The 18,512-nt window shown below is 39.1% G+C and overlaps 1 protein-coding gene across 1 annotated transcript; it reads left to right on the top strand.

Annotated features, from left to right (window-relative positions):
* Positions 1 to 927: 927 nt before the first annotated feature.
* Positions 928 to 13,795, top strand: LOC125237171 (spherulin-2A-like). The gene is made up of 4 exons (XM_048144156.1): positions 928 to 1,207; positions 7,326 to 7,450; positions 7,850 to 8,034; positions 13,357 to 13,795. Exons 1-4 carry the CDS (start codon positions 1,023 to 1,025, stop codon positions 13,747 to 13,749), a joined length of 888 nt encoding a protein of 295 aa, XP_048000113.1. The 5' UTR covers positions 928 to 1,022; the 3' UTR covers positions 13,750 to 13,795.
* Positions 13,796 to 18,512: the final 4,717 nt, after the last annotated feature.

The raw sequence follows: 18,512 nt of genomic DNA, 5'->3' as shown, positions 1-18,512 counted from the left end.
TAAAAAGATTTATTTCTCTATGTCAACAGAAATTATTTTTTCTATATTTTTTTAATAATACTCCTGTTATAAATTGAAATAGATATCATACACGAAAGAAAAAACGGCAAGGCCCACTGGTGGCCGACGCCGCGAAAGACGTTAGCCGCGTAAGCTGAAGACCCGGGTTCGATTCCCGGCTCGGCCACCAGTGGGCCTTGCCGTTTTTTCTTTCGTGTATGATATCTATTTCTATTTATAATTTATATATAGTAGTGTGACTACTTGGAAAAATAACAAATCAAAAAATACTCAATAAAATAATTTGATTTGTTCCCTAGTTGTAATACTCCTGTTGACATTATCTATATAATTTATCTGTGTAAATAAGCCCTTTTGAAAAGGCACTCTGCATATATATTAAAATTAATTTTAGAACAATTTTATTTGTTATTCTTAAGGTCGAAGTTATTTGAAAGCACTTTGTTATCAACTTGACTCTAAAATCTTTCAAATATTATTTTAATTTACACATACATACATACAACCACGCCTGTATCCCATAAAGGGGTAGGCAGAACACATGAAACTACTAAAGCTTCAGTGCCACTCTTGGCAAATAAGGGGTTGAAAGAAAACAAAACTGTGACATTGCAGTGACAGGTTGCCAGCCTCTCGCCTACGCCACAATTTAACCCATATCCCATAGTCGCCTTCTACGACACCCACGGGAAGAAAGGGGGTGGTGAAATTCTTAACCCGTCACCACACAGGCAATTTTAATTTAACTAGTTCAAAATTCGAAATATACTAACTGCTGATCTGAACCTAGCTCAGTACACAACACAGGGAGATATTGACCGTTTAATAACGTTTAAGTAATTCAATTATTCTTCTTCTTCAACCTAGCCTTTTCCCGGCCTAGCGCCAGGGTCCGCTTTCCTGCTCAGTCTTCTCCACCCGGTCCTCGGCATCCTGAGGTGTGAGATTGTTTTCTCGCACGTCATCCTTAATCCAATTATTAAATGTAATAATTTCCAGCCATGAAGCTCCTCCTTATCCTGCTGCCCGCGTTGGCACATGCCCGCTTCAACATCCGCATCGACGTCGCAACTCGCGAGAGTGACGTCAACGTCAACTTGCTCGGAGAAGACGACCACATCATCGATGATGCTGAGACCAGGGAGTTCAGGCTGACCGACTATTCGCTCAAGTCGGCTTGCTCGCAGTAAGTTACATGTATTACATGTGTAAGGTTTTTTCTGAAACTTAAGCGTACTCATCTGATCTGAGCATCTGATCAACATCGACGTACAGATTCAGTGCAGAAATTTTTTCTTTCTTTACGTCTCGTACTGAGACTGACTGAAATAGCATGACATGTTCGTACTTTTCCGTAAAAATCGTCATAGGGCTTACGGCGAAATTATGGTCAAAAGCTGCATTTTATGCAGAAAGCAAGCCACTTTGCACAGTGATACTAGGGACCAATACAAATGATTTCATCCGAGGAAACACGATTTTCATCCACTAGAATTCAAGATGGCGGACATTTTCCAAAATGGCGGCCTCATATTTTTAAAAATTTATAGAATCACAACGGCTGCACCGATTTTGATGGTTGGGGTGTCTATCAGTTTGTATTGAAGCGTTTATTAATTTAAAAAATTAAGTCATAAAAAAAATAATATGGCGGCCGAATAATAAGAAAAATATGAAATTTTCAAACTTTTTTTTTCATTCTCGTGAAATTTACCAATAAATTTTCTATGATATGGTCACATTTGTATATATATAAATTAAACCTGATAATATTATCTACATAATAAAATAAAAATCATGAAAATTCGTTGAGTAGTTTTTGAACTATACCCATTTCAAATGGAGCGCGCGGATTTGAAAGACGTTTTTGCACGTGATGTAAACAAATTTGGAATCCTAACGGCTGCACCGATTTTAATGGTTGGGGTGGCTATCAGTTTGTATTAAAACATTTATTCATATAAAAATTAAAATCATTTAAAAAATTAAAGATGGCGGCCAAATAATAAGAAAAATATGAAATTTTCATTTTTGTTTATTCTCACGAAATTTACAAATAGTTTTTCTACGATATGGTCACATTTTTATTTATTGAAATAAAATCTGATAATATCATCTGCAAAATAAAACAAAAAACGTTAAAATCCGTTCAGTACTTATTGATCTATACACATTGCAAATGAAGCGCGCGGGTTTGAAAGAAGTCTTGTACCGTTATACACGCAAGACTGATTATTTATTTTGGTCACCACTTACTATATTACTATTCGGAATATAGGTTTTTAGTATTTATATACATTATTAGTTTTTTATTCCGAGTTTAGGTATATTTAGATAACCCCCGTAAACGTTGATGGTCATAATTTTTATTTTAATACGTAAAAGACCTTAAATAGGTACCTACACATAACATTTGCATCACTTCTCCTTTTCAAGGCTAGAGATAATCTCCGACAACTTCTGTAGGGGGCTACGGAAACATATATTAATAAAAAGCTTATTTTTTACTTCTCGTCTAGGTTACACTGAAAGATAAAAGAGTCATTCAAAATAATATCAAAATACAAGGAAATAATGAATAAATATTAATTTTCAGTACAGATGGTGTCTTTTTTACGCACTAGTGCGAGAAGTGGTTCATTATGTGCCAGGTCGAAACTTCGGAGGCTCATCTGTACTGAAAAACGTCGTACGATACACGTGCGAATAGGAAATTCGTAACTCGTGTCGATTTAAAACACTCCCTTCGGTCGTGTTTTAATTTATCGCCACTCGTTTCGAACTTCCTTTTTTACGCACTTGTATCGTAATGTACTATTATAATATCATTTTTGAAAAATACTTTTTATTTTGGCAGCTGCCTGTGCAAATGTTACATTGCATTATTTGCATTGCGCAGAGTAGACCCACAACACGTACAGCGTATTGTTTCGCAGCCTGTTTCACAACCGCAATTGTCCAAGTATTCCCATTCATACCATATCTCCCTGTTTTCAGACCACTGCAGTACCCAACTATGATTGTACGTCTTCCAACCCCAGGATGATGGCATAGGCACAGAAGTAATATCCAGAATATGGGGCGTTGTTATACGACACGGAGCGCAAGTGCTGCCGATGTTGGTTACTAATTTATTTTTGGTGGTAAACAGTTTCTTGCTCACCAAGTTCAGGTGAACTTTTCAAGCATGGCGATTATTCCTCCAGGAAGACTTTGTAGTTACTGCCATGTTTCTATCAAAGCTGGTATAACTTCAGGATGTGCAAACAATGTTTTAAAAGATGATATTTTTCTTTTGTATTGAAAAAAGAGGTGGTGTCAGACGTAAAGACGTGAAAACCACGAAGAGCAGTCGGTCTTCCAGGATCCAAAGTGTTGACTATTTTATAACTTATACTCTGGCAGGTTATTCTCATTTAAAATATTAAGAAAATATACTAGATAAGACTTGGAAATTTCCCAATATAATTAGCTCCATAGATCCCATGCTTAAATGCCAAATTGGGACCGTTCTTAACACATATTTTAGTGAGCAAGCATGGACTCAGGCCTGTTTTTCGGTATGGTTTGGCGGCTTAGGCACTCGTAAAGTGTCATTTTGCTGACATTCCTGCCTCCATTTACATCACGTCCGATCTCGCAAGTAACATCTTGAAAGCCTCCACGGCTACAAACTGCGAGATAAACTCAAACAACAAAGGGCATGGCACACTAGTACCCGTTACCACCCTGAACTCACTCGAGGCCTCTTCATGAGGCAAAGATCTTTCGGGCTCTAAGCTAGGTCCAAACCCGAATCTGGCCACTGACTTTGCGTCTATCCTTCACCCGTACTTCAGACTCCAGTAGTTTTTATTTAAATACCAAGACATTTGTATCGGAAGATCTGATGATACGCGTGAGTCCCTGTTCCGCCATAACTTTTGCGCGAGGTACAATGTGGCTATCAGCTTCTTCCGGTTACGTTCCTATGGTTTACCCTGAAATAGCAGAGCAAATTTTCTATGAGAAAGTAAATTGTTTAGAAAAAAAAATCACCACACTAATAAAATCAACAGGCTACATTTTCTGGAACAAGCCTTGTTGGTTGTCATACTAACATAACAGTGTCTTCCTGGAGGAATAATGGCCAAGCTTGAAAAGTTCACCTGCGGCCTATATATGATCCGCAGACTCCACATTTATCGGTGAACTTGGTGCGCAAGGAACTGTTTCCAACCAAAATTAATAACCAGCATCCCACCAACTTCGTCAGCAATACAAAACATACGCTCCTTGTCGTATAACAAGCAAACCATCTCGAAACGTAGACTAAGTAGACGAGAAGCAGAAAATAAGTTATTTTATACATAGATATTTCTGTAACCCCCTACAGAAGTCGAAAATTATCTCTGGAGTCCTCGGAAAGGACAATTGTTATTAATACAAATGTTATGTTATGTGCATTTAAGTTCTTTTACGTATTAAAATAAAAATTATGACCATCAAAGTTTACGGGGGTTATCTAAATATACCTAAACTCGGAATACATACATACAATCACGCCTATATCCCATAAAGGGGTAAGCAGAACACATGAAACCACTAAAGCTTCAGTGCCACTCTTGGCAAATAAGGGGTTGAAAGAAAACGAAACTGTGACATTGCAGTGACAGGTTGCCAGCCTCTCGCCTACGCCACAATATAACCCATAAACTCGGAATAAAATACTAATAATGTATATAAATACTAAACACATTGATTCTGAATAGTAATATAGTAAGTTGTGACCAAAATAAAAAATCAGTCTTGCGTGTATAGCGGTACGAGACTTCTTTCAAACCCGCGCGGTTCATTTGCAATGCGTATATTTAGTTCAAAAAGTACTGAACGGATTTTAACGTTTTTTTTTTTTTTAGCTGATGATATTTTTTTTCCTCCTTGCGTTATCCCGGCATTTGCCGCGGCTCATGGGAGCCTCGGGTCCGCTTTGACAACTAATCCCAAGATTTGGCATAGGCACTAGTTTTACGAAAGCGACTGCCATCTGACCTTCCAACCCGGAGGGTAACCAGGGCTTATTGGGATTAGTCCGGTTTCCTCACGATGTTTTCCTTCACCGAAAAGCAACTGGCAAATATCAAATGACATATTTTGCTGATGATATTATCAGATTTTATTTCAATAAATAAAAATGTGACCATTTATCGTAGAAAAACTATTTGTAAATTTCGTGAGAATAAAAAAAAATGAAAATTTCATATTTTAGCCGAATGGCATTTCTACAACGCGAAACGAAATCGAAACGCTGCCGAGAGCGATGGAGATAGATATCTACGAGCGTTTCGTTTCGTGAGCGTTTGTGCCATTCGGCTACGTACCTTAGAGAGTGACGCCAGCGTCAACTTGCGTTGACCATATCATAGAGTTGGCCATTTCTCAAAATTTTGGCACCGACAGGTGAAAGATTTGTTTTTTTTTAAATGTCGCATTTTAAAAAAAAAAATTGTAGGGATCGTTTGAATGCGTCTCAAACATTTCAAAAATGTCAAAGGCACCGATATCAATTAGTTATTTTAGAAGTTATGATCGATTGAAATTCAGGTGAACGACATCATGATCAGGTGAAGGATAAATATACACAGGTTATCGACAACAGCAGCAGGTTAACGACAAATTAGTACAAATTTGTATGACACATTTGACAAGTTAACGACAAGCGTCGCTAACCTGCGTCCGTAGTCGATCACCTGTAGTTTGGTGGTCATTCACCTGATATGGACGTCATTCACCTGCCCATCAGCATTATAATAGTTTTTAACCGCCGCCCAAATCTCAAGGAAGGGGGTTCTCAATTCGTCAGTATTTTATTATTATTTTTTTTTTTATGTTTGTTACTCGATATCTCCGTCGATCGCCCCTCGTAATGGTTCATCTGGCTTATGACAAGTGATCGACGTGTCGGTTTCCTGTCACTGAGTCGTTCACCTGGCTTTATCGCACAGGTGAAGGACACACACCGCAAAAAAGCAACAATCCTTTGAGAAATGCAGCCTAAACCGATATAACAGTAATACTTTTCTCATTTAACGCACAAAACAAATATTGAAGGTGTAAAAAAGTATTATTACGATTGGTAAATTTATCATTATTGTCGTCACCCTGTCCCAAAATGTCGTTCACTTGCCTATTTTAGCCAGGTGAACGATGCACAGGTGACCGACAAAATGCCAGTTATTTCGCCAAAACTCAAAAAGTATTTGCCGAACGAACTAAATGTTTAGGTGCCTAAAAATTAAGCAACAAAATACGAAACATATGTTACAGTTAATGCAGTATCTCAAACAATAACCAAATTATGATTGACAGAATAACGACTACTTACCCGTTACAAACTCCCGTTCGAGGTAATTAAAATTTTCTATTTTCTAATCAAGGCGTAGTGAGCACGTGCCGTTGCTTGCAGGTGATGGCCGATACTGGCGGCTTCGATTCATGCGGGGTGGGGCGGCAGAGGTGGATTAGGGATCGCACAGTGCTTGCGAGTTTGTCTCGACAGGTCAACGACAAAAACGGCCGTGGACAAACTTTAAAGCTAAATAACTTGGAACATAAGTGTAATATTATTATCAGATAGTCTAGTTTTAAAAGTTAAGGATATATGCAAATAAAATACAGCAATAAAGGTAAGTAAAGTTAATAATTTGTGTACTTTTAACAACTCGAAACATGAGTACTCCGCGTTGGGACACGGAAGGTGAACGACAAAACTTAGTTACAATTATTAATTTCATTAATATAAAATAAATCGATTTCAAAGCATCAGGCCTCTATGTAAAAACTGTCTTTTAATATGTATTGATAATTTATTTATGAAGATATTGTATACTAAAAAAAAAGTTCTAACATAAACGTACTGACAGGTGGGGGTGGCAAAATTTTGAGAAATGACCAGTTGTAGCCCGTTTTTTCAAAGCTAAAAGTATCAAGTTACAAAGGGAAGTCTCTTTACAACTTTTCATATTAGACAGCGAATCTTCTTTGTTCAAATGTATGTGGTGCTGTATGATGGTTTCTGCAATAAACTTTTCTATTCTATTCTACTACCACTTGTAATTTGTATTTAACTTGCAGCTTTGAGAAATGAGCCACTGATCGTTGCTACAACTCCACGTCTTGTCGTGCGACACCACAGACAACATTAAATAGTCGAACATTACAAACTAGAAAGGAACATCACGATTCTACAATGACCGCCAATCTTCTTTTTATAAGGTCCTATATGTATGGCATTATTTCATTATTAATATTATTCTGTTCTACAAGTACTACGGGCCATGGCCCACGGATGTGTACATACACTCCCCGACCCCGTGGAGCGATCTGTACCAGCGGTACGGCTGGGCGCAGGTCCACAGGAAACTAAAGCCGGTTAAGGCTACTATCCTCGGTACGTCTATTATATCTATATAAATTCTTCATCATCCTCCTTTGCGTTATAATTCCGGCATTCGCCCCGGCTCATGGAAACCTCCCAACCCGCAAAGGTAACTAAGCCTTATTGGGATTAGTCTGACTTCCTCGCGATGTGTAAAATTCTTAAATAACGTTTAAATGACCGTCTAAAACTGAGAAACAGACCTAGACATTTAAAACAATGGATTCAAATTCCTCCCACGGATCCGTGTCTAAACATACAAAGGTTTAAACTATTTTGCTCCCCTTCAAAAAAATATAGATCCGGCGTTGCTAAACCATCAAAAACCCTGTTTAGTTGTATATTTTATTTAGTTGAAGCTTTGCTGTCGCAATTTTTTCTCGCACGTTACAATCTATTATGCATTTACAGGGATCCACAGCCAGCCGGAGATAATTGCAAATCAGCGCTTCAGGAACAATGTCACCAAACGAGTTGACTACAAGGCCGAGCTCAGCCAGTCAGTTTCCAACACTGTTTCAAACAGCTGGAATATGCAACACGAGATCAAAATCGGACAGGACATCGAAGTGGAATTCAAAATCCCTATTGGCTCGGTAAATATTAGGGAATGCAGAACCGGTACCAGTCCCAGAACCGGGACTGAGATTTCCGGTACTGGGAAAGAACCGGGAAATCCCGGTTCTTCGGTACTTTTCGGTACTGGGGGTTTACTAGTACATTTGTTGTAAAATTAGTTGTATTTATGAATAAAACATAAAATGGAAGTCGTCGATAAGGTTTGCTACCTTAGGTCGACCGTATCCAACAATATCTCGCTTGATGCAGAGATTGTTGGATACGTATTGGCCAAGCGGCGACCATGTTCGGGAGGCTACGTTCAAGAGTATGGTGTAACAAACATCTTATTATGTTTTATTATTATTAAGAGCCTGCGATGTCCCACTGCTGGGCAAAGGCTTGCCCCGCTTTTTCCCATTCCACCCGGTTTTGTGCAGTCCTCGGCCATTCTTTCATAAAGGAGTCCAACTTGTTCCGCCATGGCATACGTGGTCTGCCGGGTCCCCGTTTTGGCCTGGGCTGCCACTCTGGTAATCTGTGGTAATCTTGGCCCATAGCTCATTCGGCATTCGGCAGACATGACCGGCCCAGTCCCACTTCAGCTTTGCCGCTTTTCGAACTACGTCGACTATTTTCAACCTCGAGGCTTGCGTCACTGAGGTCTTGAAGCATTGATCGTAGTTCGGAGGCAGTTGAGGAGAACAGAACAATGTCGTCGGCAAATCGAAGATTAGCCTTCTATTCCCGACGATAAGGCCCCGAACTTCCCAACTTGGCATAAGCTTCTGGAAGACTTGTTCAAGTGTGCTGGTAAACAGTTTTGGCGATAACGGATCTCCTTGCTTGACTCCTTTTTGAATAGAAAATGAGGAACCTGAGGACTGTAGTTTTATGGCGGCTGTACTATTTTTATAAATGGTGGTTATGAGCTGAATGTAACTGGGATCTATAGCGTAAAGCTGTGAAAATGGAATTGTGATGAAGACTGTCGAAAGCTTTAAGTAGAGTAATCGACAAATGCGATGTTGATGTTGGAAGCTTTCTTCTAAATCAGGCACAGGCTGTGGGTGTGGGTGTGTGGGAGATTCGGAGTAAAGAGTTTTGTAGAATTTGGTGGCTATTGTTTTTTTCCGGTAATTTTATTCCGGTCGCCTATTAGGACCAAAATTATAATATACCAGACTGCGTTCTAAGCATACTTTCGAAACCTGGACGACAAGTGTAAGAAATCATTACAGACCTCAACTAATTCTAACATTAGCAAAGTTAGTTTGATTTACCCTCTAAGTATAACCGACGCCGAGGTCCCGATCATAGCCGATGAATACCGAGCGGGACGAGTCTAACGCGTTTGAAACTATTTTCATTACATTTGTACAGCATTCAATGGATATTCCGTAGTTTACGTTCACATTTTTGAAGTGATTAAATGCGTTTTAGTTTGTAATCTTTGTCCATTTTTCAATACCGAAAAGTACCGAAGAACCGGGATTTTATAACATCAGTACCGGTACCCAAAGAGTTCAAAAATCCCGGGATTTTGGTACTTTTGGTACCGGGAATTCCCGGGAGCATTCCCTAGTAAATATACGATTTATTGTTCGTGTAAGCCATTGAGTAATTATTACTTCGTATAGAGGAGCTATAGCAAACAACGAACGTGTCACAGCTTGTAAGCTGAAGGCGGGGCGAGGGGGCGGGGTGTGAACCAATGGCCCGCTTCCGTAACGTCGCAAGCGCTACGATTTTACTCGGCGCTTACGACCTTTCGGTCGCGATGATGAGCCCTGCATAGAGTGCATAGATTAGAAGTCGTAGTATAGAAGTGACATGGGTTTACATGGGCATTTCTTTAAGGCATATAATTAACCGGGCAACTAAAATATTAAACGGGAAGTTAAGTCGGGCATACAATAATATAATTTGGCTGTGTTTTAATATTGTGGCGACAAAAAAAATATATGAGCCTCAAATATTAAGCATCATTATTATTGAAAAAACGGCAGCAAATTTCAAGCGACAAAAATATTGCCGAGGAACATTAAAAAATACTTTGGCGACTAAAATAATAATTGGCACCTAGTATTGTAAAGCGTAAGATTTTTAATATTTGTAGTCATATAGATGTTAGCACCTAAATAATTATACTTAGCTCATCGTTTAAAGTAGTATTTAAATTGCGGAGGCAACTAAAAAAAATTAATGGGAAGTATGTTTTTTTAAAACACATATAAAATCGTTTCTTTATGAAAACGGGTTGAAGGTTGCTACGTACCGATAGTCTCATCGGAAGATCAGCGCTGGAAGTTACCAGCAACACGCGGAGATGAAGCCATTTCGTGGCACTTCATTCCTTTCTGTCTTGTTGTTATTATGTGTATTTTGTCTTGTCTGTGTTCACGAATAAATGTTTATTCTCTTTTATTCAAACATCGTATTTGCGACCCGTAAACCACGAGTAGTATTTAAATATCTCTATAAGGTAACGCGTACCAAATCATTTTATAACAAGTACACAGCGAAAAGGAGTGTATAAGCTTCTAATGGGTCGGTAACGCGCATATGATACCCCTTGAGTTGCAGGCGTCCATAGGTTACGGTGACCACTTTCCATCAGGCCGGTCGTATGCTTGTTTACCACCGACATGGTATTAAAAAAAAACCGTGATAATCGTATAGTATAATTTAGAGGTACAGGAGCAGAATTATTTTCTGCTAGCAGGAAAGTGGGTTAGGGTTAGGTTTTTTAGTAGAATATAAAGTCCTACCAAATATGCTATGGCATAATTCTTAGGTTCTTTTTATGAACAAAACAACGATAGCAAAAAGGAAATGAAATACAGTCCCAGAGGCACCGTTAGGTACGACGACGAGCGCAGCGAGGAGGAGTGTTAGGTATCTTGCATCCCCAACACACAAGACTCGCTATTAAAACAGAAATAGGAAGAAGATGGACAACTTTTTACTGCCTAAATATTATGCAAACAAAAATCTACGGAAGAACTCTTAATTTAGAAGATTATTTTGCACATTAACATTATGCCAGCATAAGATTCGATATTATAAAATCTGCGGAACGATTTATGCCAAGGCATATTCTGAGTAAGGTTTTCCTGGCAAAAAAATGAATTTTTCAGAGTGACGTTAAGACTGCGTAAGACCGGCCTTAGAATCGATAGAGTAAACGTCATGAAAAGTTAAATTCATTGTATAGAGACGAAGTTGCCAGCACTCCCAAACACCTAATTTCTTACCCATAAGTACAATATTTTGTTGACCATTATATTTTATAAGAATCCTTTTTTTTTATTAAACTGACAGCTCAGGTGATGAGTGCCGATGTATAAATTTTAAATGTACTTTTTATGTTAATTTGCTATATAAATATTTTAAAAGAATTGTATATTTTATATTAATAGATAGCCGTTTTCCTATTAAACTGTATCTCTTAAATTGTTTCCAATATAATAATTCAGTTGCCAAATAAATAGTTGGTACTCGCGTCTGAATAAACCGCAGCCGTAATGACATTAAAATGCTACCTCATACTGAAATAATTTGAGGCCACATTTTAGTCGCCAAACTATTATTTTTGATACCCATTTCTATGGTTATTTAGTCGCCCGGTTAAATACGTGCCTTTCTTTAATTTATGACTCTCAATTAGCGTGAGTTGTTAACAAAAAACATAAATCGCTGTTAGTTTTGTAACGACAATCAAGCTTGAAATCTGTATTTAAAACTAAACTTTTTTCACGTTCTGACTTTAGATTATAGCTTAGTATAATTTACATAATTAAAACAAAAACGATGTTTTTATTGAAATGCCATGCTTAATTATCGTTGCAAAACTGACAGCGATTTAACTTTTTTTTATCAAACTCTGTGAGTCCCAATTTTTTTAAATGCCCACATATAAAGCTGCATGTAGATGTAGATGTAGATGTAGTGTAGGGACGCCTGGCCGGATACAGGCGGGCTGTCGATCGCTGGTGCGTTCATTCAGCCCAATTTCCTGCATACGGACTGAGCGTACATGTGTACACGTGGCCGCAACTGGATATTAGTTATTTATGTGACATTTGCATAATGGTAGGCATTAAAACATGAGTGTTGTTTTTGTTGTGTTAATAAGATATCATGAGTGTTTTAATGCCTAATTATGTGTAGTCGCATACATAACTTTATCTACATCCAAATCCATGTATGTATGGGCGCGGGTTTATCGTCCCATAGAAAATTTGAATTTCGCGCGGTTTTATACTCATAATTTGCTTGACCGTCTACCTACCCAAATTCATTCAGGCAGGTTAGGTACTGTACTGCACTTACATTTACATACTCACATGAAATTCGACACGCGTATTGAGAATCTGTTATAGACCGACATGTCGGAAAACTGCAATTCTGACAATAATAATTAAATAACCTTTTTTGCGTCGATAAATATATATAATTTAATGTATGATAGGAAACTTGAACTAACTTGCGATATTGTCACGTCTGCTTTTGTTGCATTTTTTACTCTTTGGTTTCAACGAAACATGGCCGCCGCAACATGGCGCTTCGGCATGAGTTTATATTAATACATTTTTTAAAAAGTAAGCGTGTTTAAACAAAAATGCAGTAAACCTACGTATGAAAAGTCACTCCCTGGCTTTCGTTAGATTTTCCTGAGCAGTTTGTACAGTACCTCACTACACATGACGGCATTAACTATTTAGGCGAAACATTTTTCATTGCGATACGTCAATCTACCCGCCAGCCGTTCGGCACAGACTAAGCGCGTTTGTGCCGATCGGCTCTAAGTGTTGTTACACAAAATCAAGTTGAGGTGCCCTCTCTAGTTAACATAATTACTCAAAGGTGTAAGCCCTGCTGAGTCACACCTCGGACACTGGCCATCAAATGTATGAAAGAGGCGCGTTCCTAGCACACGTTCTAAGCTCGTTTAGGTGAACGCGTACCATGCTTGTATGAGTGAAATATGACAGGTCGACTGTTCGCGTTTTTGACAGGCGGTAACTGTGAGGTAGAGGAGAGGTGGGTGGCACATTCAGCGGGGAGTGGGAGTGGCCATACTGTACGATAGTACTCTTTATTATACTGTGCCTGAGTGCACATTCATATTGCGCATGCAGCGGGGCATGTATGTCAAGTCAAAGAATTGAAGCTCACACGAGTGTCCTGAGTTGACGCTGCATAGGGTGGGTGGGACGTACGTATTGGATTTAGAGCCTGGGACACTGATTTTTAAATTACTGAAGTTGTCTAAAATGGCTAAATAAATATCTTTTATTTAGCCATGACATCACTGTTTTAGGTTAACTGTACCTAATCCTTTTCTATTTTTTTAGGTTGGCGGGAAAACCTCATTCTCTTACACCCACCAATGGGGCAAGAGTGGCAGTGACTCTCAGTCGATTACTCTCACGGCGAGCGCGGGTGTAACAATTCCCGTCGAGCCTGAGGAGACAGTAGAAGCCATCATGACCGCGTCCCGAGGCACCATGGAAATAGAAGTAGTCTACGAAGCCACAGTGGACGGCGACGTGGCAGTTAACTACGAGGACACCTGGAACGGGCATTACTTCTGGAGATACGACGTGAATGCCGTCATGGCGAGCGGCGGTCTTCCCCGCACGCTGCAGGTCACCGAGACACTCAAAGTCGGTTTTTACGCCGACGTCGAGATTGAGGTGCGCCAGAAGAATGGCAGGCGTAAGCTGATGGCGGATATCACGTTTTAATTGTTTTTGATGTTTAATTTGTTGCAAAAATAAAATGAGTTTATGAATGCAATTTTGTTCATGAATTTAAATTGTAAGCGATAATGCAAGGAAGTACTTTTTACCCTACCGACCATAGCTTCGAGATACTGGTTATGTGGGTTGTATGAAGTTTCCCCAGTATAAATATTTATATAGGTAAAATACATACATACCTACTACCTACGCTGTGGTCGCTATGTAACAATTCTACAATCATTGCAAGAATTTCTTTTAAAAAAATAGTAATATGTGTAAGGTACAGTCAGCCAAAAAGCAGTGTAAGGTTCTTGGCTGACCGTACAGCAAAAAGATCAGTTACAATGGCCCCCCAGTCGAGAATTGCCCCGCTTTACCTTAATCGAAATAATCGCGGACAGATGTACCTACAAAGAAACCTACGGATCCAAATGAAAATCTAATTTGACAATGAAAATCTTATTTTTTGTAAACGTTTCAATAAGAATACTTTTATTATATTCCATATATATATACAGAGTGGGGCCTGTAACAAAGGCGAAAAATTGAACTCTAGGCTATTCTCCTTATACTGATCAACATTTGTTCGGCGACTTTAAAAAATAACTTGTATTTTGATTTTTATCACCCTTGAAAGTTTTTTCTAAGAGGTAATGTATTGCGAATTCTGTTAAGTCTAAAGTGTGACAGACAACGTCAATGACAACAATAATGGCGTACATTGAAGCTAATATTTATTTTGTATGAAAAATTAAAAATTTAAAGACTTCATAATTTTTAAAAGTCACTGAACAAATGTTGATCAGTATAAGGAGAATAGCCTACAGTTCAATTCTACACGAGGATTCTATATACGAGGTGCGGTCTAAAAGTTTCCGGCCTAACAAAGAAAGGGCTTACATATCTTTACAATTTTATTTTTATTTTTTAATATAGTCTTCCTCTGTCACAAAGCACTTTTCAAATCTCTTTAAAAGCTTTTCCATCACCTAATAAAAATAATAAAGATTTTTGTCCTCAAAATCGGCCTAAACCGCACGGGTCACTTCGTCAACCGAAGATTTATTTTTCTACTTCAGTCTACCTTAAGTTTTTAGAACAAATAATAATCACTTGGGGTCACGTCTCGAATATAAGGTAGGTGCCGAATTTTTTTGAAGACACATTTCGTCATGGCAACCTTGTAAAATGAAGCAGCGTGAACGGGGAAATTGTCGCGGAGATGCCCTTGTGCCTCTGCTAAGTTTTTAAGCTGCTAAGATGTAACTGGACAAAAAATATTGCGTAGTATCTGCTATTTACCGTGGTCTACCCTTCTTTTATGTAAATCGTTAGAATTTCGTCACAACCCTAGAATACCGTAGCCTTTATCTTTTTTCGTGCATTTTGTGACCGAGGTTGTTCTAGGCGCCTTTTCACCATGACGTTGTCACTCCATTAATTTTCTTTTGTATAGAGTATCGTCTTACATAATCATGGTTTCATCTACAGTAGCAATTGCATTCATAAAACTCGCTACGCGGTGTCTATGCTGGTCTCAAGTTTCATGAACTCACGGTTTTTCACTCATCTCGCTGTAAGCACGATAAAAGTTTGGGCACTAACCTAGTACTAAACACCGTAAAAAAGCCTACAGCCAACAGACATCTAAAGAAACTATACACTAAAAAAGTGGAATAAATGACGAACACAATGATATCCATACTTTTTTTAAACTCTTCTGCTATATTTGTCGGGCCGGGACCAATAGCCGAAAAAAATACCATCCATATATATAAAAGCTAGTATATATATATATATATATACTAGCTTTTATATATATGGATGGTATTTTTTTCGGCTATTGGTCAGTAATTAATCATATAAGACAGACTTTAAAAAAGGGTCAAGTAGCCCATCTAAATGTATAAAAGAAGAAACTGACACTGACATATCAACGCACAGCCAAAATCGCTGGTCATTAGAGATCCCAAATTTGGCACATTGGTTCCTTATAAGGTGTAGAGGAGCACTAAGAAAGGATTTGCGGGGAAGACCGCCGCTCGCCATGACGGCGTTCACATCGTATCTCCAGAAGTAATGCCCGTTTCCAGGTGTCCTCGTAATTAACTACCACGTCGCCGTACAGTGTGGCTTCGTACAAGATCTCTAATTTCTCTTTTAATCGTCACGAGTTACAAATTCCCTCTAGATTTGCTTTTGCACGTGTATCATTTATTTCATTAATTTCGTTAGTGTCATTAATTTAATTAAATCATTAATTTTATTAATTCATTAACTTCATTAATTCATTTTTTCTTCATTCCATTAGTTCATTCATTCCTTAATTTAATTCGTTTCATTAACACGCTTTTATTAGGTCGTCGTGTATGTAACTATGTATGTAATGGAATCTAAGGAAGCTAATTTAACCATCTTCCAGGAGTCGTAGCGTAATGAAAATTGGCAGCTATATGTAGTTCCGATGACAATACAATAATATGGTACTGTTGAGCTGATCTGATGATGGAGTCGGAAGATATGAACTGGAACTACATGATGGAACATCGTATCATAGCCGTTTTTGAGTCTCTTAGAAAATTCTTGTAATGAACTTTGACTACAATTAGGTTTCAAGGTCTGATGATGAAGCCGAAAGATATGAACTGGAACTACATGATGGAACATCGTATCATAGCTGTTTTTTGGTTTCTTAGAAAAGTCTTGTAATGAACTTTGACTACGATTAGGTTTCAAGGTCTGATGATGGAGCCGGAAGATATGAACTGGAACTACATGATGGAACATCGTATCATAGCTATTTTTGGGCTTCTTAGGAAAGTCTTGTAATGAACTTTGACTACGATTAGGTTTCAAGGTCTGATGATGGAGCCGGAAGATATGAACTGGAACTACATGATGGAACATCGTATCATAGCTGTTTTGGGCTTCTTAGAAAAGTCTTGTAATGAACTATGACTACGATTAGGTTTCAAGGCCTGATGATGGTGCCGGAAGATAAGAACAGAAAAGGGGGAAGCATGAAAGAAAGATCAACGTAGTATTTAAAATAAGTTGGGTTAGCGTTTTCTTGTGATCCTTAAGAGTAAAGAAAGGGGGGCTCGGGGGGCGAAGCCCCCCGCATGAAAGAAAGATCAACGTAGTATTTAGAATAAGTTGGGTTAGCGTTTTCTTGTGACCTTTAAGAGCAAACAAAGGGGGCTCGGGGGCGAAGCCCCCGCATGAAAGAAAGATCAACGTTGTATTTAAAATAAGTTGGGTTAAGGTTTTCTTGTGATCCTTAAGAGCAAAGAAAGGGGGCTCGGGGGCGAAGCCCCCGCATGAAAGAAAGATCAACGTAGTATTTAGAATAAGTTGGGTTAGCGTTTTCTTGTGACCTTTAAGAGCAAACAAAGGGGGCTCGGGGGCGAAGCCCCCGCATGAAAGAAAGATCAACGTAGTATTTAAGATAAGTTGGGTTAGCGTTTTCTTGTGACCTTTAAGAGCAAACAAAGGGGGGCTCGGGGGGCGAAGCCCCCCGCATGAAAGAAAGATCAACGTTGTATTTAAAATAAGTTGGTTTAGGGTTTTCTTGTGACCCTTAAGGGTAACGAAAAGGGGGGTTCGGGGGGCGAAGCCCCCCGCATAAAAGAAAGATCAACGTAGTATTTAAAATAAGTTGGGTTAGGGTTTTCTTGTGACCCTTAAGAGTAACGAAAAGGGGGGCTCGGGGGGCGAAGCCCCCCGCATAAAAGGAAGATCAACGTAGTATTTAAAATAAGTTGGGTTAGCGTTTTCTTGTGACCTTTAAGAGCAAACAAAGGGGGGCTCGGGGGGCGAAGCCCCCCGCATGAAAGAAAGATCAACGTAGTATTTAAGATAAGTTGGGTTAGCGTTTTCTTGTGACCTTTAAGAGCAAACAAAGGGGGGCTCGGGGGGCGAAGCCCTCCGCATAAAAGAAAGATTAACGTAGTATTTAAAATAAGTTGGGTAAGCGTTTTCTTGTGACCTTTAAGAGCAAACAAAGGGGGGCTCGGGGGGCGAAGCCCCCCGCATAAAAGAAAGATCTACGTTGTATTTAAAATAAGTTGGGTTAGCGTTTTCTTGTGACCTTTAAGAGCAAACAAAGGGGGGCTCGGGGGGCGAAGCCCCCGCATGGAAGAAAGATCAACGTTGTATTTAAAATAAGTTGGGTTAAGGTTTTCTTGTGATCCTTAAGAGTAAAGAAAAGGCGGTTTGGGGGGCGAAGCCCCCCGCATGAAAGAAAGATCAACGTAGTATTTAGAATAAGTTGGGTTAGCGTTTTCTTGTGACCTTTAAGAGTAAACAAAGGGGGGCTCGGGGGGCGAAGCCCCCGCATGAAAGAAAGATCAACGTAGTATTTAAGATAAGTTGGGTTAGCGTTTTCTTGTGACCTTTAATAGCAAACAAAGGGGGGCTCGGGGGGCGAAGCCCCCGCATAAAAGAAAGATAAACGTTGTATTTAAAATAAGTTGGTTTAGGGTTTTTTTGTGACCCTTAAGAGTAAAGAAAAGGGGGGCTCGGGGGGCGAAGCCCCCCGCATAAAAGAAAGATCAACGTAGTATTTAAAATAAGTTGGGTTAGGGTTTTCTTGTGACCCTTAAGAGTAACGAAAAGGGGGGCTCGGGGGGCGAAGCCCCCCCGCATAAAAGAAAGATCAACGTAGTATTTAAAATAAGTTAGGTTAGGGTTTTCTTTTTACCCTTAAGAGTAACGAAAAGGGGGGCTCGGGGGGCGAAGCCCCCCGCATAAAAGAAAGATTAACG

This window comes from Leguminivora glycinivorella, chromosome 20 (genome assembly GCF_023078275.1).
Source record: "Leguminivora glycinivorella isolate SPB_JAAS2020 chromosome 20, LegGlyc_1.1, whole genome shotgun sequence".
Classification (NCBI taxonomy): Eukaryota; Metazoa; Arthropoda; class Insecta; order Lepidoptera; family Tortricidae; genus Leguminivora; species Leguminivora glycinivorella.
Note: the sequence above shows the minus strand (reverse complement) of the source record. Positions and strands in the feature narration are given on the sequence as shown.